Source organism: Terrapene carolina, unplaced genomic scaffold (genome assembly GCF_002925995.2).
Source record: "Terrapene carolina triunguis isolate 2854851 unplaced genomic scaffold, T_m_triunguis-2.0 Scaffold136, whole genome shotgun sequence".
Taxonomy (NCBI): domain Eukaryota; kingdom Metazoa; phylum Chordata; order Testudines; family Emydidae; genus Terrapene; species Terrapene triunguis.
Window position 1 is genome coordinate 6,809,845 of NW_020664487.1, and position 24,835 is coordinate 6,834,679.

General features: G+C 42.9%; 1 protein-coding gene across 4 annotated transcripts in view; it reads left to right on the plus strand.

Moving 5' to 3' along the window:
- The first annotated feature begins 188 nt into the window (after positions 1–188).
- USO1 (USO1 vesicle transport factor) overlaps positions 189–24,835 on the plus strand; it is a 71,087-nt gene continuing 46,440 nt past the window's right edge. For 2 of the 4 annotated variants that reach the window (XM_026653355.2, XM_026653357.2), the window contains exons 1-7: positions 189–390; positions 8,365–8,451; positions 8,594–8,658; positions 13,805–13,884; positions 16,573–16,584; positions 24,069–24,169; positions 24,685–24,787. In XM_026653355.2, the coding sequence (XP_026509140.1) occupies positions 325–390; positions 8,365–8,451; positions 8,594–8,658; positions 13,805–13,884; positions 16,573–16,584; positions 24,069–24,169; positions 24,685–24,787 (514 nt within the window). In that variant the 5' untranslated portion in view covers positions 189–324. The remainder of the gene's footprint in view (positions 391–8,364; positions 8,452–8,593; positions 8,659–13,804; positions 13,885–16,572; positions 16,585–24,068; positions 24,170–24,684; positions 24,788–24,835) is intronic. The other 2 variants (XM_026653356.2, XM_026653358.2) reach the window with 1 other exon arrangement.

Below are 24,835 nucleotides of genomic sequence, written 5' to 3' on the forward strand. Positions count from 1 at the left end.
GGGGGGGGCTGCTCCTAGCCGACGCCCCCCAACGCACTCTCAGCCCCGCGCCCTCCAGCGGCCCTTCCCCCACCGGCGCCCATCGCGGGCCGGGCCGGGCCTGGCTGCCGGGGGCCGGGTCCCGCGGGGCCGCCCCGCCTCTCGCCCTCTGAGCGGCCACGTCGCTGCCACGTCCCGGCGCAGGCGCTGCGGCTGCTTCCGGCGCGGGCGGATGGTGGAGCCGGGAGCGGCCCGCACTTGCCCCCGTCCCCGGGAGCCGGAGCGAGCGGGGCCGCAGCCAGGGCAGCGCGACCCCGGGCCGGGGCGGGCCCGCCGCGGGCAGCCATGAACTTCCTGCGGGGCGTCATGGGCGGGCAGAGCGCCGGGGCCCAGCCCTCCGGGGCCGAGACGGTGAGTCGGGCCGGGACCCCGCAGCGCGGGGCCCGCCGCCTCCATGGCTCCGCCGCTCCAGCCCCACCCGGCCCCGGCTTCTGCCGCCGCCGCCTTTCGCACCCGCCCCGGGGCGCTGGGGACAGGGAGCTTCGGGAGCGGGCTGGGATCCGGCTCCAGCCGCCCTTCTGCCCCCGCGCCCCTTCCCCAGCCCGATCGGGGCCTCGTACCGCGGCTTCTCCCCGGCCCTGGCGGCGCCGAAGGGGTGTGTTCCTCCTCCGGGCAGCCCAGGGACTCACAACCCAGGTTAAAACGTGATCGTAGCTTGCCCCGGAGACGGGCTCGAACCCGGCTGCTGTAACCAGGCTAAACCCCCGTCTTGAGGCTTCTTACAGGGACACGGTTAGTTTCTGCTGACGCTACCATTTAAGCGTGAGCAACTGGTTACCCTGACTGGGAGACGTGGTGTATACAGGAGGCCCTGAAAGAGATCGACCTTCAGCCTGTTGGAGTGTAGCTCGAAATGAGTGTGAATTATTTCCTTTATCCTGAGACAGTGCTTGTGAAAGAAACTGAGAATTCTGGTTATGATCCTGTGTGTACCACGCACTTCAGTGATGTAGCAATTGTGGGAAGACTCTTCCCTAATGAGCTGCATTTTTCAAACATGAAGTCAGATGGGGCTCTTAAATACACCTGTGTAACTCTGCAGTGAGAGACAGAATTTGACTTTGGTAAGGAAGAAACAAGTCATGCTTTTCTGCCCCTTGTAACGCTCTCGAGAAAATAGCTCAATTACAATTTGCATTTATTCTGTAGACCAAATTCAAGTTGCACTTTAGTCACCATAAAAGTTCACCATCTGAGGGACTAGTTCTTGAAAGTGGGGGTTAAAAGGTTTCAGTGCAGAATTTAGCAACTGACTCATTATGCAAGGTTCAAAATTTAAAAATACCCTCCAAAATTCTCATTTCTTTGGTTTCTTTCATCTTAAAAAAAGGTTGATTGATTGATTAAATTGTGGGTAAAATATTAAAGAATCTCTAATCAGAAACCTTTGCTGTTACAAAAGCATTTTCCAAGTTATTGTCTCTGAAAATAGACTGGGCAGGTTGGTTTTGGCTCAGGGATGCTTGCATGTTCTGCCGTCTCTTTGCTTTGCCTGTTATAAAGAAGCAAGTGGACTGAAACTGACAAATATCCTGTGCTTAAGAGCAGGATCTTGTATGTTTCTGGCTTGGTCTACCCTACAGAGTTAGGTCCATGTAAGGCAGTTTATGTCAACCTAATTATGTCAGTGTCTACACTAGAATGCTGCTTCCACCCAAGTAAGTGCCTTGGTACACTGACATAATAGCTACACTTCCACTAGAGGCATAGAGCGAGGCAGTGTCCCTGTAGACACTGCATTACTTACATAGGCTGTTGGCTGTCATTCTGTCAGCAGCAAGGGCTCACAGCTGGTAATTTCACCACTGGTAGGCTCTGTGCAGGGCTCACAGCTGGGACTGTCACCCCACATGGGTGGGGGCTCCAGTTGTGAGCCTGATGGGGCTATCAGTGCCCCACAATGCCCCACTTCAGTCAGTTCAAGCACTCCTGGTGAGGACGCGCTCCACCGACAGGAGGAGGGTAGTGTGGACACCAACAGCTTATTGAATTACTGTGGTGGCTGTAGGTTGACCTAAATTAAGTGAACCTAATTTTGTGGTTTAGACAATCCTTCTGACTCTCTCTGCTATCCGGAAAGGAACATTCACAATGGACAGAGTGGACAATCCACACCTTCAGGCTAGTTACAGTCACAGACAAGCCAAAATCACTCTAGTGGCTTGAAAATGCTATTATCACCGACTTTATTTGCTGTATTTTTGTTGCAATCCTTGTTTTGGAGGGCAGGGGGTTAGTTTATGATCAGGATGAAATTGTTGAAGTTATTAGGGTAAGTCTAACTTTGTTATGCAAACCTTCATGTGTTCTAGTTAAAATAAACCCAGGGGAAAACTTCCTTAGGTTAAGGTCTAAGGAGTACATCAAAACACAGCTAAACTATGTAAACTTATTAAAGTCAGTGACTTTTTTCATAAAGTAGAAGACAGTAGTTAGAGAAAGGAAGTCAGGAGTTTTTGTCCCAGCTATGACACCTGCCTGCTGTACAATTCCCTCTCCATTGCATCCCCATCTGTAAAAACAGATAAGATAGACTATGGGTGGCAAGGCTTAATTTATGTCTGTAAAGTGACTTGAAATCCTTGAATGAAAGACGGTGTACTGTATTATATGGTGAGTAAAACAGTGCTCTTTCCTTTACAACCAGAATATGGAAAAAATGAAGATGGTACGAACTTTGATACCAGTAAGGCTGTTGATTTTTGGGGAGAAATAACTTCTTCTAATAGCTGATACCTGTTTCATAGGAAAACTTATTTACAATGTGTGATTTTGAGGTTTTTCCTTTACACAGTTTAAAATTTAGCTCCATTTTGTGCCTCGTGTTTGTTCTCCTCTTTGCCATTTCCTGGCAGGTTTCACAGAGTAATACTTCACCTAATGAAATTGCTCATTTTTTTTTTCTTGCGATATGTTTACAGTATACTTGATTAAGGCTAAGATTCTGTGTCATATATTTTTAGTAAAAGTCACGGGCAATAAAGAAAAATTCACGGAAGCCTGTGACCTGTGACTTTTACTAAAAATATGCATGACAAAGTGGGGAGCTGCAGGCTCCCCACATCACCCAGGGGGGCCTGGCTCGGAGGCGCAGGGTCCCCCACCGCCCGCGGCGGCTCCAAGCTTGGGGCTCCAAGCTGTGGGGTGCCCACGGCAGCTCTGAGCTCCGGGGTGCCCCTGCCTCTGCCCCAGCTGGGAGCTGCCTGCCGGGCACCCCTGCCTCCCTCTGCGGCTGGGAGTTCGGACCCCCGCAGTTCCCAGCCACCAGGGGCGGCGAGAGACCCTACAGCTCCCAGGTGCTGGGGTCTCAAGTCACAGAGGTCTCTGGAAGTCACGGATTTCGTGACTTTTGTGACCTCCGTGACAAAATCGTAGCCTTATATGTGATACTGTATCTATCCACATTTTATAAACAAGCCTAACTCTAAATTTCTGCTGTAGTAGGAAGGGAGCCTGAGATATAAGCCCTTGTATTAAAGACCTGGTATGAGGCCTGAGTTAAAGTAGTGGGCAGACTTTGCCGATATAAAGCAAAGTTAGCAAAAGTAAGGCTGTGAGCAAATGCCAGGCTCTGCCTGCTTGCAAGTTCACAGAATCTGGCAAAACAGGGCCGATATTGCAGAAATACACATTCCTAAGAAGCACTAGGCACAGAGTACTCATGCACACACATTCTAGAAGAGTGTCACCAGAACATCCCGATATCAAGGATGGTACAAAAACATTCCCCAAGGATAACAGGAACACACTGACTCCTCCTGAAAGATAAGGTCGGGATGACAGTGTGATGAATAGAGATGTTTTAATCGAACCAACATGTGCAAGGAGATGGGTGACAACTACCTACGTCAGGGGTCAGTAACTAACTATGTCAGAGGGGTAGTACGTAACCTGTTTGTATCAGGGTATAAAGAGAGATCTCAGAGAGTGTCTTGGTCCAGCCGAGGGAGGAATGGAAAGTCCCGCCATTCACTGAGCTGCATCCATTGTCATGGACATATATGTCTTAGTATCCTCGTAGAGTCTGCCAGGTGCTATTACCATGCTTTGTCGACAATAAACCTGGCCGGGTGCCTTCGTATCTTAACAGATCTTGTGGTCATTGGGTGGTTCGCTCGAGGTCTGCTGTGCTGTCTGTCTGCGCAGAGCTGGGGCAGCACACAGGGAGAACACACACGCAGCCAAACATCTAACAACACTGGTGATCCCAAGATTGGCCAGTCAGAGTGTACTATGCCAACAGTGTGGGAACTTTGGTAAATGATACTTACATAGAGCACTATCCCATGGTGTGCCTAGTAACTCAAACTGGCTTAGAAATTAATCAGGCTGGTTGTACAAAACATAATGGATGGTGGCTGTGTGAATGCTTTGCTACAATCGATAGCAACAACACAAAAAGAGGCTGGGCCCAACTGGTACAAAAAGAATTAGTCAGTGAGGTGGTACGAATACATGATGTGGTATGTGCTCTGAGATATTCCAGATTTTCTAGACATGGAAACATTTGTCCTGGAATCAATACAGGATTTTGTGTGCAAGTTACTAGCACAGTCCAAATCGGAACCCATGCCTTTTGGCCAATCAGTAGTGTCAGCACTGCCACTGAAATTATTACTCCTCCTGGCAACCTGATTGAATTATTTCCACCAGTGTAGCAACTACAATTGGACATACATGATTTGGTGGCAAGAACCACTGCGGAGAATAGATGGTAGCTCCATACTTAACACTATAACCAGAGTTCATTATATGACTCCCAGCTCCCCTCTAACTTCAACAGTAAAGAAGCTAATAGTCTCAGTAGATTTATTTTTCCCAGATACTATTGAAAATGACTTTTGAAATTGTCCTAAATGGCTACTCCTAGAAATCTGCCAGTTTCCTGCCTCAGACCAAATAAATTACCGTGCCACAGTTTGAAACATGGGTACATTTTGATGTTTGAAGTCTGCCTTTTTTCAAGACTCAGAGCAAGCACATCAAAATGACTGTGAGGTTGCCATTATTTCACAATGAATCTCAATTCTCCTTCACTGAACCCAAAATCAGAGAGGGGGGGGGGAAATGCTGAAGTACATTTTTATATCAAGACTAATGTATAAAATTTTGTGTAAATGCTCTTGACAGGGAAAACACATTGAGGCTTTTTCACATGAAAAGTTTTATTCTAATCTGGGCAGTGGATGTTTTTCAGTTCCCCTCTAACTCCAAAACAAAATCCCCACACCTGACAACTTTTCTTCTTGTGTAAACTCTCCATAGATAGAGCTTGTTAGTTTCAAATCTCAGACACTGAGCAAGTTTCTGAAGAGAAAAATCATGTTTCTTAAAATTGGCTTCCAAAGGATGCGTTTAAAAAAAGCCAAACCGCCCATTAGACTTGTGTCCTTTTTCGCTGCATTGATATGTAAAGAGGGTTTGAAAAGCTCACTTAAGGGAGTGTGAGGGTGCTGCCCGTGGGAGCCAGCTGAGGTCACTCAATTAGGGTGAATTGCAAACAAAATGGGGCAGACAAACCCCAAAAGCTGGTGGATATTCCAATACTTAGATTTACCAAGTCAGCACAAAACAGCTTCTGTAGTACCTCACTAGTTACTCAGAAGTCCAAACAGCGCAGTTCCCTTAAAGTACCCAGCCTCAGGCCTCCGTCCAGACACACCTGTCAGATATGATGATGATTACTGAAAATCTTATCTCATCATATAAAAGAAAAGGTTCTTCCAATCCCAAAGGATCAGCCGCATACCCCAGTCCAATGATAACTCAGATCTTACCCAAAATACATGCTTATAGCCAATTCTTATTAACTAAGCTAAAATTTATTAAAAAAGAAAAGAGAGAGAGTGTTGGTTAAAAGATCAATATACATACAGACTTGAATTCAATTCCTGAGGTTCAGATGCATAGCAGAGGTGAGCTTGTAGTTGCCAAAAGTCCTTTTAGAAATAGTCCATAGGTTATAGTCCAATGTCCATATTCAGGGTGACTCCAGTCAGTGACTGGGGATCTCAATCCTTGTGGCTTAAGGAACCCAAATCAGATCTGAGATGAAGTAGGATTGTGTCCCAGGGTTTTTATACATTTCCAGCAGCCTTTTTGGCCTGAGAAAACAATAGGTTTAACTCTCCTTCCAAACATCCTGGCAATTAGCACAGGGTAATTTATCCATTAAACAGTTCAGATACAGGTTACCACAACCTTCAAAGAGTCATATAGACAATAATACTATTTCACTCAAGTATCATTACAAATGTTAATATTCCTTTTTTAATCTTTGTATTAAAGACTTGCATGTCAAAGCTCTATTTATTTACATATCTTCCTACCAGTCCTTAAGGTTCACCCATGGGTCAGGTTAGTCTGAGTTAATTAACTCTTTCTGGCCCTGTCATCTTTCAGTGAGATTTTATATTACACTCATAACGTCACAGGGAGGCTTTGTCTAGTCACGGATTTGAACCAGTATAGTGATGCCTCTGTTTGGACAGTCTTCATACAGTTTAGAAGTACCTTTTTTTAACTTTACTGAAGTTGAGTCCTTACCAACTTAGATTAGAGATGTATTATCTACATTCCGTTTAAATTCCAAAGGTCCATCCAGCACAAAAGTTTCGATCTGGTATCTTGTTCTTTACTTTAAATGTCGTTTACTTTCAATGACTACAAAGTTGTCCTTTGTGCATTTGAGGCTTACATGGCTGCTATGTTGGTCTGCCATGACTGTGAAAAGGGCTTCACACTCAACCTTCTCTAGCCAAAGTCTGTCTCTGAATGTATAAGAACCTGGTCAGCCAAAAGTGGCAGCTTTAGAGGCATATATTTCATACAGGTGCTTATCAGTGGTCTGTATAATCAATGTAGGGCGTTCCATTGGCACCTTCGTGAATTGCTATTCTCTGGATATTGCATTGAGATGAGACTTGGATTCTGGGGAAGTAGTGCTTCCATCAGTCTCCAGCTAGGAGTGTTCCTCAGCCCGCTTACTGAGGAATGTCAAAGTGGGGCTTTGTGAAGCAAACGAATACAAGAGGGAAGAGCTTACAAACCAGAGTAATGCTTGTTCTCCACAAAGCCCTGCTGACCTTCCCTCTTCTGTGTAGCTTCAATCCTGTGGCTCCGAGAGAGAGAGTGAGTTTAGATGGGGGAATTAAGGGTGGCTACAGGATAGAATGCGGGGCATGAGGGTCAAGTCTGTGTACTCTTTTGTAGCCAGTACTGCTTACAAGGGTTCTGTGGCTACATGGCCAGGTACATGCATTCTGGATCTGTATGAAGACAACGCTAACATAATAAATCCTGTTCTTTATATATTAAAGCTGTATATAGTTTGGTCAAGTAACTTTAGAGTCCTAGGGGATGCTCAGAGCACAAGTACTGTGAAGGTAGGGTTAGTTCATATGTAACTGGAAAAAGTGTAATTTCGGGATAAGTAATGTAGTGTCTGATTGAAGAGGAGGACGGTTTTTAGATACTGAAAGGTACCAACAATAATGTCACTGGGCGGGATGAGGTTACCATTGTCCTGCTCCTTCTTGAGTTAAATAACTAAAGAGGCTTTCTCTAAAGTTGCATGAGTCAAGAGGTCTAACTGAAGGAGAATCAAGCTCTCCAGTGTGTTTATACAATAGGCATAACTTTACTTCAGGAGTTGTGTTGGTCATGGTTATGCTTGTTGCTTTTTGTACAAGTGTGCCTACACTAATATGATTGCAGTAGTGAAAATCCTTGCTCTGTACACTGTATTTGCACTGGTGCAAAAAGTCACTGCGCAGACAAGGCCAACAGTCCAAGGAGAACTTTCTGTATTCTGTAACTAAAGATCACCTTGTGGCTACGCCTCTGTATGTGCGCGCTGAGATCCAGAACATCAGAAAGCTGTGTGCAGAGTGTGGCTTTAGGGAAGGCTGAATGCTGATCACTATGGGTGGGAGTTAGTAATTTTAACTGAATCTTCACATACAGATGAACAGTAAACAAGCTGTTCTCTCTAAAAAGTGCAGTGGGGTAGAAAGAACTGGCATGTTCAGCAGAATTTCTAAAATTAAATGTTCTATTAGGAATCTCTACTGGTTCTTTGGTCCTTGGTGAACTTTGGGTTCACCCTTGTCTCAGTCTAGATTTTTATATCTCAATCATTATATTCTGTTTTCCAAGTGTTCTGTTCTGCAGTGAATTAATTTACCATCTGAACAGAAGAAATAGGGAAATAATCAGTTGTCTCATGCTAGTTTTCTGAGGTGCTGGCTGTGGAGGATCTTGAATTTGCTATAGAATTACTGTTACTGGATCTCTCTTGATGCAACTATCTGTTGTTTGTTTTAGATTCAGAAACTCTGTGACCGTGTAGCTTCATCTACTTTATTGGATGATCGAAGGGATGCTGTACGTGCTCTCAAATCATTATCAAAGGTATGTGTTGTATTTTTTCTATTATGCCATGAACGTATACAGTGCCTTTTGTGGTATTCCATTTAAAAGTGTTGTCTGCAGTTTGCACAATATTACTAATAACATTTTTAATACTACTTTTAATGTTTTATTTTCTGGATAGAAATATCGCCTGGAGGTGGGGTTCCAGGCTATGGAACATCTTATCAATGTTCTCCAGACAGACCGGTAAGCACCTTCTAACTTCTAAAAATGAACTCTAAGTGGCAGTTTTCTCAAACTACATCCTGAAATAGTATTTAATAAAACTAAACCAGACCTGTAATTAATGTGTACAGAATGCTAAATTTTATTAGTAATTCTCCTGGCAGATTAAATTTTGCTTACAGGACCTGCTTACAAACATGTACATAAAATAAGGAAGTAGGAAATTTAGGGATGGCAAATTATAATAGCGATAAAATAATGGCGATACAGAAGTGTGTGTAAATAAAGCAGAAACTTGCTAATTTTAAAATATGTAAAGTTAGTCATGTCTGGACGACTGACAAATCAGAAGTCATGCTATTAATAGACTAAAGAATCACATATATAAATATTAACAAATGTGTTAGGGCAAAAGGAAGTTAAGATATAATTTAACAATTTGTAATTAGGAGGACTAAATATGGAACCAGTCAGTCTTATTTACTGGTGTACATAATCTGGTGGGTTGGTACAATGTTTTTTATATGGAACAGCGTTCATTTCTACAGGTTAAGGCTTTGGAGTAATAGAATAACTACAGCTTATTGGTGTTGAAAGTGCCGCTGTCAAGGGAAAAAAGATACTCATCTGAAATTGTTCACGTGTCAGAAGGAAAAACATAGATTATTTATATACAGCTGCCTCGCCAGTTGATCTACTTATAGCATTTGGCAGCACTGTGTGTAGTAACTTCCTCTTTGTAGTTTCATCCACTACCGTGGCATCACCATCATGTGCTGCTCTTTCCCTTCCACTTTGGAAGCATATAATAATGTAGTCTCCTATCCACCTGCATCTCCACACAGAGCTAGGGTAAGAAATAATCACAAGGGTTGTATAATATTTTATAATATAATATAAAATAATCCAGCTTGTACGTTGCCCACACGAGGAGCTTGGACTCCCATGTGGAAGTAAGGAGGGTGGTGGGCAGGAGAGCATCTTCTCACATTAGAACCAAGAAAAAGAGGGAATCGAATGCCAGGGCAGGTCAATAGTCTCATGAATCAAGATATTGGCACCAAGGGTTGGTGGCTTCCCCTCGGAAACGTATTGTACAGGACTAGAAAACAAGCAGTGGTGAGCTAGAGACCCCGCTTGCCCTATTGGTATGGCTGCAGAGAAATACCAGAGACCGGAAACAAGCAGGCATTTCTCCCCTTGGAACCCTCCATGTGACCAAAGGACAGACAGTAGGAGCAGAGGGCTTGTGACTGCTACTCAGTCTGGAAGTGGGACATTCACTTTGGGGGGCCCAGTTCTCTTAGTTTACATCTGCTGTGTTGCCCACGTACACTCCCCTGCTGCTCTCTGTTACCCAAATCGAGGAGGAAAACGACGGAAAGGGGTGAGGTACCAGAGGCAGGTCAATTCTGAAATAGGCTTGTTTTAAGAAAGCTCCCCTGGTCACTGAAATCCACAGGGCACAAGTTCTCAGAGGGGAAGAACAACTGCCATAGGTATCTGAATATTGTCTGACCTGTAGGGTAGGAGCGGTTGGTACGCAGGTTACTGCAGCCCAAACCCCCAGCAGCTAGCTCTGAGCCGAGACTGTTGTATACAGAGGAAAATAGAGAATATGTTAAGTGTAGAGGAGTGTTGCACTTAGGTTGGTTCACAGATCTGGGACTCAGCTTTCAAAGCTAACTTTCCTTTGCTGCTCAGGTTGCTGGAAGTTGGGACTCGTGCAGACATAGTGCTTGTCACTTGTCTCGCGCCATCACACTGATCTAGACTTGTCTTGGGCTTGTGCCTTGGTAATGACCCTGTCTGTGTTCTTTCTGTGACTAAGGGTATGTCTTCACTACCCGCCGATCCGGCGGGTAGCAATTGGTCTATCAGGGATCGACTTACCGCGTCTCGTGAGGACGCGGTAAAATCGATCCCTGATCGCTCTGCCGTCGACTCCGGAAATCCACCTCGGCAAGAGGCGGCAGCGGAGTCGGCGGCAGCGCGGCAGCGGTCGGCTTTCCCCCGTCCTCACCGCCAGGTAAGCCGACCTAAAATACGCAACTTCAGCTACGGTATTCACGTAGCTGAAGTTGCGTATCTTAGGTCGGACCCCCGCTGTAGTGTAGACCTAGCCTTAGCATAAGCATGGGGACACAAGAGCACCTTGTTAGGCAGGAATGTGACTTGTTTGGGGTAGGATAGAGTAGCAAAACAGGGAATAACTTGCTGGCTTTTAGCGAAGGGCCTTGGATCCCAGGCCTTGGGGAATAAAAAATGCTATGGGGATTGGCTCGCCCAATGAACCTGCACATGGGAATGTTCACAACAATTTCTACCATCTCTAGGATTATTTAAGTGGCTTTCTGTTGTCCTTTTGGGATGTCTTATAACTGCTTAAGAGCAATTGAAGCAACTTTAATTTGACAGGAATGATTAGCCTCCAGTGCTAACTTCTGAAATTGTGAGCTCATTATTAATGTCTAGTTCAATGGTTCTCAACCTGCGGCCCAATCAGCACACAGCTGCGGCCCATGGGACATCCTCAGGGACATACAGGAAGTATTGGATGCGGCCCACATAAAACATTGTGGGCCGCATATGTGGGCCGCAGTGGTAAATAGGTTGAGAACCACTGGTCTAGTGTGAAAGTCACTTTTGTTGACAAAGTCTTTGTGATGTAACTTAACACAATAGCATGTTGATATTACCCCTGCATGCTGAGAAATATGTCTCCTGCCAGTCAGATAGATAGCCCTTGAGGAAAAAGAGAGAAAATTTAAACTTCCAGCATGCTACTCTTTATTTAAGTGTGTGAAACTTTATTCACGTTGATGGAAATAGTGATTTGTAAACTAGGTGATCATTTGTAGTGCATAGGCATCTTTCCACTTGAGCACACTTTGACACTTGACTTTATTCCCACCTAGACAGTGCTATGTGAGTGGCGTATGTAGCTTCATATGTTGATCCTAGTAGAAAAATAAGCCATCTTGGTTTGTATCGTCATGTGTTACTGGATGAGTTGCATTTCTTCTGCACTTCTCCTGTCCAAGTACGATCTTCCTCTTCTCTGATCTGAGTTGCTTCTTCCAGCTTCTAGACTTCTTTATCCCAGCCCAGAAATGTTCCTCTTCTGTGTTTCAAGTAAACGTATTGTTCCACTCTTCCCATGGTCTCCTTATAGGCTATGTCTAAACTACGGACCTTACAGTGGCATAGCTGTACCACTCGCTATACGGTCTCCCACGTAGCCGCTCTTTGCTGGCAGGAGAGAGCTCTCCTGCTGGTGTAATTAAACCAGTCCCACACCAGCGCTTTTGTCGATGAAACTTATGTCGGGCAGGGGGGTGGTTTTTTCACACCCTTGACCAACAAAAGATTTTTCGACAAAAGTGCTAGTGTAGACAAAGCCATAGATTCAACATGTTACTTTCTGTGGCTTCCGTCATGCTCAATTCCCTGACCGCTTGCAATACAAACACTTCATTTTGTTCTACAGAAAATTGCTTTCTTGAGCTAATGCTGCAGCTACACATGATCAAAAGTTCTGCTGTCCTAAAACTCAGCAACACTGTAAGGTCAGCACTTATGATCTGTAAAACCAGGCTTTTACAAAAAACAGTATCCGTATATGTTTCCATTTTAACTTAAATGGCAATAGCATTCGGTTGGTATAAAGTTCTTTTGCTTGTTTTGCAATCCACACGTGAGCGTTCATATCTGAGAATCTGAAAGTGAAGCTGATTGGCAACTGGCTGCAAATAAAACAGAACTGGCTATTCTGTTTTTACTCTGGAAGCTGAACGCAGTACAGAATGTAAACCATAAATGGTGAAAAGTAAACTTGATTTTTAAAATTTCTTTAGTTTTACTTAAGTAGATAATTTAAATTTGCTCCTCTTCCTGAAGAACTCTGAAGTGTGGGGTACTACAGAGTGCCATTCAGTCACCCCTTTTCTCCAATCTGTGGAGGGGGGGCATTTTAAGAATTAGTGAAGAGCATGGAAATGTAGTGTTTTCAGTAAGCTGCTGACACCCAATTGTATGTCTATTTCATTTGACTTGGACAGTGCAGTTCAACACCTCAGCCAATGTCTAGTTGAGATTAGGGCATGGGCGAAAGCGAGCTGATGAGGATTAATCCAGATAAGACTGAGGTGGTGACGGTGGGTTGGGGGAAGCAACTGGAGAGTATGTCCACCATTCATTACTTGATCCGTAAATAGAGGGGTTATTTAAAACCCTGTAGCTACTGTTTGGCAAAACCATTCAGAGACTGAAGCTTATTGAGAAGGGCATCTTGCTGATAGCATGTGACACCATTGCTCTGGGATCTGTACTGGTCGCCCATTGCTCCCCACTTAGGTGTGAAATAGCCTGAACTTGGTGCCTTTCAAGGCACACTGCAAAAGTGACAGATGTTTGATGGGGTTTTGGAGAGGGCTGAGGGTTAGCGTCTCATAACATTGAAGTGGGGGGAAGAGTCTGGCTAGCGAAGTTCCTGGTGAAATTACTTCTGCTTCTGGAACTTTATGGTGTTGTATTATCTACAGCCTTGGAAAGATGTCCCTTTATTTTAAATCTAAATTTGTTTACAGCATTAAGTACAAAATCTTAAAGTGAAAAACCCTTAAGATCTTGAAATCTCCATGAAATACCTTGATTTCTTAAGAGATGTTTTTGTTAACTGATGTGCTATAGGAATTAATCTAGATATGTGATCCAGGTTCAGTGCAACTGCCGTGATTAGCAAACATCACTGCATCAAACTGAACTTGAAAAAAGAGCAAACAAATGCTAGTTCATGCTGATCAACTTGTATAGTTGATCTTGAAATGAAGTTTTTGGAGATACTCAGAAGAGATGGAACGGCTTCTGAAATGAAAGGCATGGTGGTAGTTATGTTGCTGAGCATTTTTGTACTGGCTCTTAATTTCTGAAGTGATTACACCCAAGGGGAATGAAAGTAGGGAAGAAGACTTTGAACTCTACAGGGATTACACACAGTTCCACATCTGCAAAGTGTTCCAATGTAAAAAAAAAACCCTGTGACAACATAGCCTTTCCATGTACTACAGTTGTTTGCTAATATGTCTGTCTGCACTAGGAAGGAAATAATATAAAGCGAAAAAAGTGGAAATAAGTCATTAAAGAAAAGTGTTACTTCTGTTCACAGTTCAGATTCCGAAATAATTGGCTACGCTTTGGACACTCTCTTCAATATAGTATCGAATGATCTAGAAGAGGAAGAACAAGGTAAGCCTGCAGTAGTAACAATTGTAGTCACCCCCTGCAGTGAAATGCAATTTTCATGTTTACTCTATAATGATTTACGTTCAAATGATAAAAATGTAATGGTATGCAGTTTACTAAACACTGTTCCTTTAATGGGTCCTTTCTTACGATAGTACCACTACAGTCATTTGTCTGAATGCAAGGAATATTGGTCAACAGTAACTTGCATTGTAGTAATATGAAATCCTTTAACCCATTTATTTCTGTAAGTACATATTTGGAATATGTATCTGTTTCAGTGGGGATTTTGTCTGTAGTTTCATACTAAAATACAACAATGTTCCACAGAAGGATTATCTGACACTAGACTTAAATTGGGATGCAGATTAGTCAATATCTGGTACTTAAAGCTAAAACTGAGATGAGTGGCCCTGATCAAATGATAGGCTTCTTTTTTTTTTGTTCACTTATCAATGACTGTTTCTTAGAAAGCATGGATTCCTTAAAAGCTAAAGGTAGCTGTGCATGAGTGTGAAAATATTTTGATTGCCAGCCATGCAATGACTGTCAATTTAGGATGGAAATAATAATAATAATACAACCCAACAAACACCTCTTCCCGTCCCACCCCAGTATTTCCAGGCATAATACATTTGGTCTTGAAACTTGATATTTTTAGCTGCTCATTTTTATAACAGCTTATAAGAAGAAAATGGTAACAAATGGATTAAATAGGAGGATTAGGCATTATGATGTAGGTTCCCAGTAGTGTGTTAAATGATAAAATCACACCTAGGCACATTTAGAACGAGACTATCTGGTTGATCATTGGAGGCCTTTGAAGGCCTTTTCTTGAGCTGTTGATAAAATTGACAATCTTGCAAAATGATTACTGCTAAAAATGATTCTTAAATAGCCTAATATAAACATAAAATCTTTAAAGAGAATCTATTGTGAATCATAATTAGGATTTGGGGAAAAGTGTACTTCACGTTAAAGACTGTATATTGGAATTTGCTCCCTTTTACTATTAACCAGTAGCAGCTGGGGAAATCCCTGCTGCTTAGAATGGGGTAAAACAGCTCTCCAGTCAAGTGAAGATCTCAAGTTTTTCAGGTTGTTGGGCAGAGTGAGGGGCATTGGGCACAATAGCAATGAGTGGTCAGACAGGAGGGAGACAGGCCTGGCTCATATTGGCCTGCACTTCTCCGCATGCCTGAGGGTGAGCCTCAGTCAGTAAGACTTCTGTAGTGCTCTAATAACCAGTTTGTGGCAGCTGAGGAATGGAGTGATTGGGTCTGGACTTCCTGGCTACAATCAAGTAATTCATAGGCAGCTACCTCTGCCAGAAAGACAGGCAGCAATTTTAATGTAACTAATAAAGCCAGAGAGGGCTGCGTAATAAAACAAACTACAATTTTGCTGCTGCAAAACACAACTTGAATTGACTTTTCCAGGAGACTGCATTTCTCCTTTGTTTTGTTACAGCCTTTTGCAGTTGCACATGTAGCTGCTTCTGCTTTCATTAGAAAACCAGTCCTAGCTTATTAGTTTAAACAATCTAACCAATAGACCCACATACATACTCACTGTTAGTTTTAAAAATAAAAGTGTCAAGCACATCAAACCACTTTATTGACTTTGGGGGATTTTAAAGAAAACACATCACCCCGAATCAACAAAAGAAGGTCTGAAGGCCGGGTCAGCGCATGGACAAAACCTATGCAACGGAGTAGACTTAGGAAAATGAGAAACTTAGATATAAATGCGTTTTCCAAAATTCATGGCATGCTAAATATCCATGGGTTCATCATATATTGCATCCATCACACAGCTCAAGAGCATTGCAGGTAACCAGAGGACACTCACCACCTGGTTGTTGATTTCAATTCTGTGTAGCACTGCTACTGTGCTGCTGGATTTTTTTTCAGTTTTGTACTTGAAAAGCTGATACTGCCAACTACGTTGGGTTTTGGGGTAGAACAATTCCGTACACAAGTTCTCCAAAAGTTTGAGCAATGTAGACCAGAAGAGAGGTCTCGATGGAAGGTATGTAGGGTGACCAATACATAGAACTTAATGTAATGTCAAGATATAGGCAGAAATGGAAATGTGCTTGAGCACTTTTCTAGAATTGTTGTGCCTTCCCTTGCATTGCTGAATGAGACTTGCAGCCTGAAATGCTCACAGAAACTAATACGATATATGGGAATCTTCAAATTCCTACCTTATTGTTTCCCTCTCTTTCTTATTCCTATTTCCGCAAGTTCATTCAGTTGCCTCTTCTCATGCAGTCTCCTTTATCGAAGGCACAGGCATCTCTAGTAAAATCTACTGCTGTAATTTTGGAGTTACTGAACGAATAGGCAGCACGGGTGCATGGAGTTTTTTGGCAATGGCCTTGATAGAAGACCCCCCAAAGGAGGGAGGTTCTGACATAAGAACATTGTGCTCAAACGGCCATTAAAAACAAAGAATTACTGGCCTAGTATTACGTGTGTGTGATCAGAAGTACTGCAGGAGTACAGGGTTGTCTTGTTCTGCCACTTCCGTGACAACTAAAGTAATAATGGTGGCAGAATTCCAAGATGGCTGCCTTTGAAATCCATTATTAATTCTGCTGTTCTGCCGTGCTACATGGAAAGCTGTTTTACTTGTGAACCTTTCTCTTCTTTTTTTTTTTTCTTCCTCTTTTGTCTACCTTTACAGACGATTTGGAAGGTAAAAACCTCAATTTATATAGCATGCTGCTTTTATTAGTCATAGTTGCTAATCACAAGTTATTTTTCACCTTCACTCTCTTCACTGTTAAAAAGGACACTGTAAGATATTTTTATAATCCTTACTAAAATTTTTTCATAATCTTTCTTCTCTCAGATTTAAAACTCAATTTCTTAAATTTGTTTTTTACCTGAAATGTGTGTGTTTTCCCATTATGCTCAGGTACTTCTCAGTTTGTGGGCATGTTATTCTGTCCCATGATTCTAAGTGGGCTTATTGGCATTCCAACAGTCTAAATACTTCTCGGTTAACTATTTAATGAAAGTGGATACCAGGGCTCAGCACAAGATTTTGGCGAGCAAGTATGGACGCATAGAGTTCTTGTGTCTAGAAGACGCATTGAAGGACTTAAGAGAAACTGTTATACAGAACAAAAGTCAAACTTTGATCCTTCCAGCCTTCACAGTGTCCCTTTTAAGTAATACACATAAAGAATATAGCATTATTACTTTCCTTTCATGGATCTAGTTGCCCACTTACACGCTTACTTGTTCCTCATCTGTTAATCTGTCACAGTTCTAAGATGCATTTAGTGTGTTTTAACAAATCAACTAAGACTGGTCGTTTGAAAAGCGGTATTTGTTACTGAAACATCTAAAACTAATCTTCATAAACAGAGATCCCTCTTCCCCGCCACTCGCAGAACTGAAGTATGACTTCACATAACAATAGCCAGACTAGAGCATCTGCAATAATGTAATTGACCAGTGTGAGGGAAATCAAAGTTGAAGTAGTATTCTTTTGATGTATTACCTCTTTCTTTTTCCTCATGCCCTCTTCAGCTTTCCCTTCCATTCTAACTTTCAGTTTAATTTTTCTGATTTTCCTTTTCCATATTTCCTTTACCATTAAATGGTCTTATGATTTTTCTGGTGACTTATATTTAGTTTGGCCCTTGCATATGAAAGTCTAGGACAGAGGTTTTCAAACTGGGGGTCGGGACCCTTCAGGGGGTCACAGGGTTATTACATGGGGGGGTCGTGAGCGGTCAGTCTCCACCCCAAACCCCGCTTTGTCTCCACCATTTATAATGATGTTAAATATATAAAAAAGTGGTTTTAATTTATAAGGGGGAGGGGGTCGCACTCAGAGGGTTGCGACGTGAAAGGGGTCACCAGTACAGAAGTTTGAGAACCACTGGTCTAGGACATATTGAATGGGAACAAAACTATTGGAGTAAATAGACCCCTCAGCACACTGATAAAAGGAAATGGATGTTGGGTTTACCATCCAGAACTCTCTTGAGCGTTAAGACACTCGAACTTAATGGAAGAACAAGGACATGTGTTAATGTGAATCTGCTAGTAACTGAACTTGGTTTTTTTCTGAAAGCTGTGGGTGAACTGCAAGTTGTAAAGTCTTGTTCCTTGTGGTCTATGAGAATATTGTATCAGGTTCGCCTGGGTTCAGCTATAAAATCTACTTTTCCAGGTTTTTGTAAAGTCGTGTACACACATTATTTTTCATGGTTATCAGAAGGGAAGGAAAGAGTTAACTTCCTAGACTAAAATCTCAAACAGAACAGTTAACAGTTAGATGACCTTACTTTTTCCAAATCAATGGCACCAAAATGACTGCTTCATTGGAAGAAATACATTTAATTTGTGTATATATTTAAGTAATGATGATTGGCAACCTATGATAAAAATTTTAATTGGTCATTTCTGTTACTGACAATTAATAATGGAAAAACCTAGCAAATTAAGAGTTAGACTCTAAAGGGCATTTCAGTGGTTGAACAAATGCTGACTTTTGTGCCCTTTGAAGAAAAGATCAAAGGTAAACATCTTTCCCTTGTTCTACCACTGTCCAGATTGTGTGCCAAAACTCAAGGTCATGGGCAGTTTGTCCCCCTGTTACAGGTCTCTAAATTATGGAGGCAGCAGTAGCAACTCCATAATTAAGTCTGTATGGAGACTTGCAATTAAAGCAGAACTAAAATACTTTTGTTTTGCAAATAATTGACCTCGACTGATCAGCCAAATTTGGCCGAATAATTCAGTAGCTCTGTAGAGGGTGTTCTGTGTAATGCTTCGTAAAATCTTTGATAATGTTTGCAGATGAAGCGTATACAACTGCTTCTCTCACAGCATTGCCCTGTGTTCCGCACGTTACTTGGAGTTCCTCTAGTTTAACACCAATAATCCACAAACTCTTCTTGAGCTAATTGATGACTTCTTGGGTGTGGGCCACTTTCGACATGTTAAAATTAAACACTTACAAATGTCTTCATAGGCCTGGTCTACACTACGACTTTAATTCGGATTTAGCTGCGTTAATCCGAATTAATCCTTAACCCGTCCACACAACGGAGCCAGTTACTTCGAATTAAAGGGCACTTAAAATCGATTTCTGTACTCCACCCCGACGAGCGGAGTAGCACCAAAATCGATTTTGTTAATTCGAATTAGGGGTAGTGTGGCCGCACACCACCGAATTAATGTGGTTAAAATTAATGAGGTAGTGTGGCCGCACACCACCGAATTAATGTGGTTAAAAACCGAATTAATGTGCTTAGTGTGGCCGCGCACAATCGAATTTATACAATCTGTTTCCCAAATTCGAATTATCTAAATTCGAATTAATCTCGTAGTGTAGACGTACCCTAAGTCAGGATAACAGCTGAGTTATACAAAGGTTAGGTGGTGACAGAACTACTGTGTGTTAGCTGCTTCTGTTAACTAGAGCAGTCCTGCTGAGGCACTAGCTGTGCTCTGCAGAGTCACTTGGGAAGTAGGTAGGGCAGCGGGGAGCATGGGGGGGTGCCATCAGGGGAGATGTGGCTCTGAGGTCATGTGGGAATGGGCAGCACAGAGAATGGGTGTGGCTTGGGAGAGCATAAGAGGCTGAGTGAGGCTTTAGGGGAAGGGCATTTTAGCGGCAGGCTTCAGATGAGCAGGGAAGGACAGAGGCTTGTATCCAGGAGAGGAGGCATGTGGTTAGTGCCTTTTGGCTGCGCTAAGATTGGTGCTTGAAAGGTTCCCTAAGTGTTGTGGCTTCATTGAGCAGATGAGCCCTTCAAGTGGACACTAGACTCTCCCTCCACTCACCCTTCTTTTGCTCCTTCCTCCTCGGTCACAGGTCCTCTGCATACATCCCAATCTGCCCAACTAAAATGTTGCTGTTTCTCCGCCCACCCCAGCCTCCATACCTGATCACCCATCTGCTAGCTCGTCCCTTGGTTACTTGATGAACCATGAGTCAGCTTCATGGGAAACCAAAGGGGATGTAGGAATGTGGGAGATTGGGTTTACGCTAAAAATCTGGGAGAGGGTAAAGGGGCTTTGCTCTGAATCACCTGTTCACCAGAGTGCCACTTCTCTAAGTGGAGTGTTTCCTTCATCCACCTCATGCACAGCCTGAATTCCCCTTCATCAACCCCATGCCTCTACTTTCTCACATTTCCTTCACCCGCACCCTAACATGCTCCCGGTTCTACCACATTGTGCTCTTAGCGTTGATATGTATTGGTGTTTAAAATAGAGATGGATGGGGGGCTCTGGAGGGAGCACGTCATGGGAATGGGGGAGCGGGAATGGTACACTGGAGGATAGACATAAGGTGTGGGAGGAGAGTTGGTATTGGGGAACAGGGCTCTATGAATAGGAAGATCTCTGTGGGGCTGGTGGTAGATGGGGAAGTGTGAGTGGAGGAGAGACAGTGGCTGTCTGGTGACGTAAAGGGGATAATAGCTAGGCAGCATTGATAGCTACGCAGGTGAGTAGCTGAGGGTTGATCTGCTGTGACTACATGGGGGAATTTCTAGCTCAGACTCTGTTACGGTTGTTAGAATGCATCGTCCACCACCAGATGCTGTAAAAAGTAATGAAATGACCAGCTAGGGTAGTCATCACCTTATCTACCCTCCACTCAGCAGTTCTGTTTCTCAACCTCATCCGCCACTTGGGACATAATGGAAAAATAAGTCTTCACTCTTACCATAAACAAAATAAACCAATGCGTGCCCACAATGTGCAGACTTCAGTTCTGTAACTTACACGCACCTAAGCATGGAAAGATCGCTAACCTGAATCACCCATTCACGTGTCTGTTAGAAACGTTTAGGAGAATGTAAGTCACTCTGCCGTCACCATTAGCAGTCTGACACCATGCTGCAGTTACACACCAGTACAAAATAACAGAGACCTGCTTTTGATCTATTTATGAAAGCCGTGTCAAGCCGGATGTTAAGTGCCAAAACATGTAACCAACACCTGTGCTCTTAGCTCAAGGGTTCCTGTTAATTGTTCGGGATCAAGGTGGCGATACATGGCCTGTGGGAAGGGAGGTAGCTGAAGCTAGATGGGGAACTGATCATTGCAGTGAAACACTTAACTGCTTATTTCTTTGGTTTTTATGTGGATGATGCAGTCTAACAACCATTAACGCCAAAGGTAACTTTTCCAATTACGACATTAGATATGCACACAGGAGGTGAGACGTTCTTTTCAGTTATTGGAATGGGTTTCTTAGTAGATCATATTATGTAACTTAGGGCTGGTCTATACTTACCCGTTAGTTCGACGGCTGGAAATCGAACTTCCGGGTTCGATTTATCGCGTCTGGTCTGGACGCGATAAATCGATCCCGGAAGTGCTCCCCGTCGACTGCGGTACTCCAGCTCGGCGAGAGGAGTACCGCGGAGTCGACGGGGAGCCTGCCTGCCGCGTGTGGACCGCGTCTGAACCGCGGTAAGTTCGAACTAAGGTATGTCGACTTCAGCTACGTTATTCACGTAGCTGAAGTTGCGTACCTTAGATCGAATTGGGGTGTTAGTGTAGACCAGGCCTTAGAGTCAAGTTCAGTTACTATATCCAGTTTGGAGAAGTGTTAAGTTTTTCTCACAGGCTGTAAGAAGACTAACACAATGATTTCTCCCCTGGCAACTCTCTTCCCATTGTACCCTTTTTTTGGGACAAGTAGAGTGAATGCAACTTAGGAAACTACACTTTCATTCAATATATTTTTAAGAGTCTGTGATATCGTCATTAGCCCAGGGTTGCCTATCAATGAGTACGTGCAGAATGTATTCATTCAGCATCAGATACAAAACAGCACTTTCTTCTAAAATCTAATAAAGGGAGGATCACTGGTATTCCTAGATTAGATACTGCTAATTGCTGGCTGTTTCATTAAGATAGTCTTGCTATAGAAAAATACAGGTCTTGTTTCTGAAGGTGACCTTTAGAGAGTTCAGCTACTCAGAGTAGTGCACTGAATGCTCCCATAAAGCACTGTCGTAGCATTTTGCCAGATCAGACCCTGACTTTCCAGCTTCTGCTTATTGTAATGCCTACATATCCACTGTCGTTGTGCGTCTGCCACAGAGCATCCAATCCACAGCTCAGGAGGTAAGAGTGAAACTTTGTAAAATGACGTGTTGTGTCTACAGCATGGCCCTCCCTGCCCTGTGCACTGTCTGCAGTGGGGTTTCCACATGGCGAATGTGGTATGACCTGCATAGTGCATGTGGAACCATTACACGGAGCAGGAAGGAGGGAGTATCATGAGGGTTAGCACACATTTGGCAGGATTGTTTTTCTAATAGCATGTCAAGGATTAGCTGAATCCAGTGTAACTCAGTAGATTATTATGAGATCTAATGTTTTTGAATAGTATTCTCATTTAAACAACAAGGAGTCCGGTGGCGCCTTAAAGACTAACAGATTTATTTGGGCATAAGCTTTCGTGGGTAAAAAACCTCACTTCTCCAAAGAAGTGAGGTTTTTTACCCACGAAAGCTTATGCCCAAATAAATCTGCTAGTCTTTAAGGTGCCACCGGACTCCTTGTTGTTTTTGTGGATACAGACTAACACGGCTACGCCCTGATACTTTTCTCATTTAGTAATTATACAACATTGAAAAATATGGTGCATATTACCATTGCCAAATTCCCCCATTGTGCTTGACGTGCAGGAAGCCATTGTAACTGTGACAATTTTAGTTCATGCACATTCAGTTCTTCTGTATCTTAGGCGAGCGACAAGGAAGTTTATTTTGACGGGTTTCTGTGAGGCAGGCCCCTGTCCATAGATTGTGTGGAGACAAAGTCATTTCACTTACGTCATCAAACATTATTGTATTGTAACGAATATCTGCTGCTACTGACTGGAATTGGATTGAACAAGCGATCTGCAACTGAAAGGCTTATCAGAATCTAACTAAATACAACCTCCGTTAACTGTAAGACGGTTGTACCACAGACTCGCATCGCTTCGTGATCGATTCTTATATTTAATAGCCCTTGATTATCCAAAGTCTTATCTAAACTTAGTTGTTGCTTTTCCATCATGTCTGGATGATAATTGGCATTGCCCAGTATGGGAAAATATACACAGGATGCAACAGTATTCATGATATCTGGCATGCTGTTTCAACACTCTTGGTGCCATCATTGCTACTTCTCCAGTCTGTCCAACATGAACATCTTAAATAACATATATAAGACTGAATTACTTGTGTAGAACTTAAATAATTCTAGTCCAAAGGCTAGATAACAGGATGACCGTGAATTGCCTTTATGGAATTAGTCCAAATCAAGATCTGAGCGGTTATTTTGCCATCAATACATCTTAAAATGAATGTCCCTTTTTTTGGTGCGTCTGAGTTTTTTTTCATCACTGAACCAAAAAAATAAATACATCCTTTTTCAAGAGTAAATAAGTACTTGAACATCCAACTTTAGACGGTTTTACTCCTAAACTAAAAGCCTTGAAGGAGGGAGCAGTAAATCTACTTTGTCTTTGGAGAAGGTATTGAATGATCTTTGTGGCACACTTGTTCAGCTGTACACTTCACTTCGACTGCATGCAAACACTAAATCCCCAAGGCTGCTTCCTGTCCTTCATTTGAAAAGGCAGGTGTTCTCTGCTCTGTAAGAGCTGTTTGATCACTTGGGAGCTTGCTTGCATTTTGAGTGTGTGGTCCTGTAGATGAGAAATGTGGCTCTGAGCAGATGTGACTGATGAAAATAGAATTTCTTGTAAACAGTGCAGTTAAAAATAGTCTAGATTTTATGAAGTATTTATCTGGGGACCTGATCTGATTCCCATTAAAGTCAATGGCAAGACACCGTCATCTTCAATGAAAGCTGAATCAGACTTCTACTGAGTGAATTGTTGGTTTTCCATTATTAAAATGAATTAGCTCCTCATTTACTGTTCTGACTTTGGGATAGAAAACACTCAGATTCTCTCTCATGTTTAAACCAATGTAAATATTGTTTGTGGCACACAGATTCCAGCAATAATTACGGGGGTGGGGGGGGGGAAGATACATTTATTATTTAATATGGCAATAAGGATTCTTTGGACCTTGACTCATAAGTACCTTATATAGGCTGTGTGTTTACTGCAACCTGTAAAAAGAAGTTCTACAGTTATTTTAATGTTACAGTGTAACAAATTCTTCTTGAACATTACAGAAGAAAATCCACAAAAACAGGTTGATGATCTGGGAAGGCAGTTTACAGAAATCTTCATTAAACAGCAAGAAAATGTCACTCTCCTGTTGACCTTTCTAGAGGTGAGTAGTGGTGCGGTACTTTGAATACCGAAGAAACATTAAAGTGGGTGTTTGATTCTTCATGGTTTTGTATCTCTGGTGTAGTACAAATTAAACTTGAGGCAGTTTAAGAAAAACTTTGGTGAATATGGGCATGAAATCACTCTTCCAGAATGAAGAAAGCAACATCTCACAATAGGATAGGTGAAAGTGCTGCCTTTTAGAAGCAGAACAGGACTATAAATGGTTAGAGGAACCCTGGGGAGAGAAGGGTGGAGCTGAAGCTAGTGGTAGTTATGTTACTGTTAAAGCAAAAAACCAGCATGGGGTGAGATTTGACTTTACAGCGTGTTCGCTGTTGCAGAGCAGAGCAGGGAAAGGGACCTGCTCACAGTGATGAATGCCCATCTACATTAGGGCCATTTGGCACCCAGTCATATAGCTGTCCTGTTTTTAAAGTCACTGGGTAGGTCATTTGCAAGAGTGTGAAATGCTCCTGGATTCATTGTTTAATGTCATTCTCCATATCCCTGCAGGAATTTGACTTCCAGGTTCGCTGGCCGGGAGTGAAACTTCTTACATCATTGTTAAAGCAGCAAGGACCCCAGGTGCAGCAGATAATTCTTGTCAGTCCCATGGGTAAGTAGTTTGGTCACTGGCTAACTTACACTGGAAATGTCAGTCCAA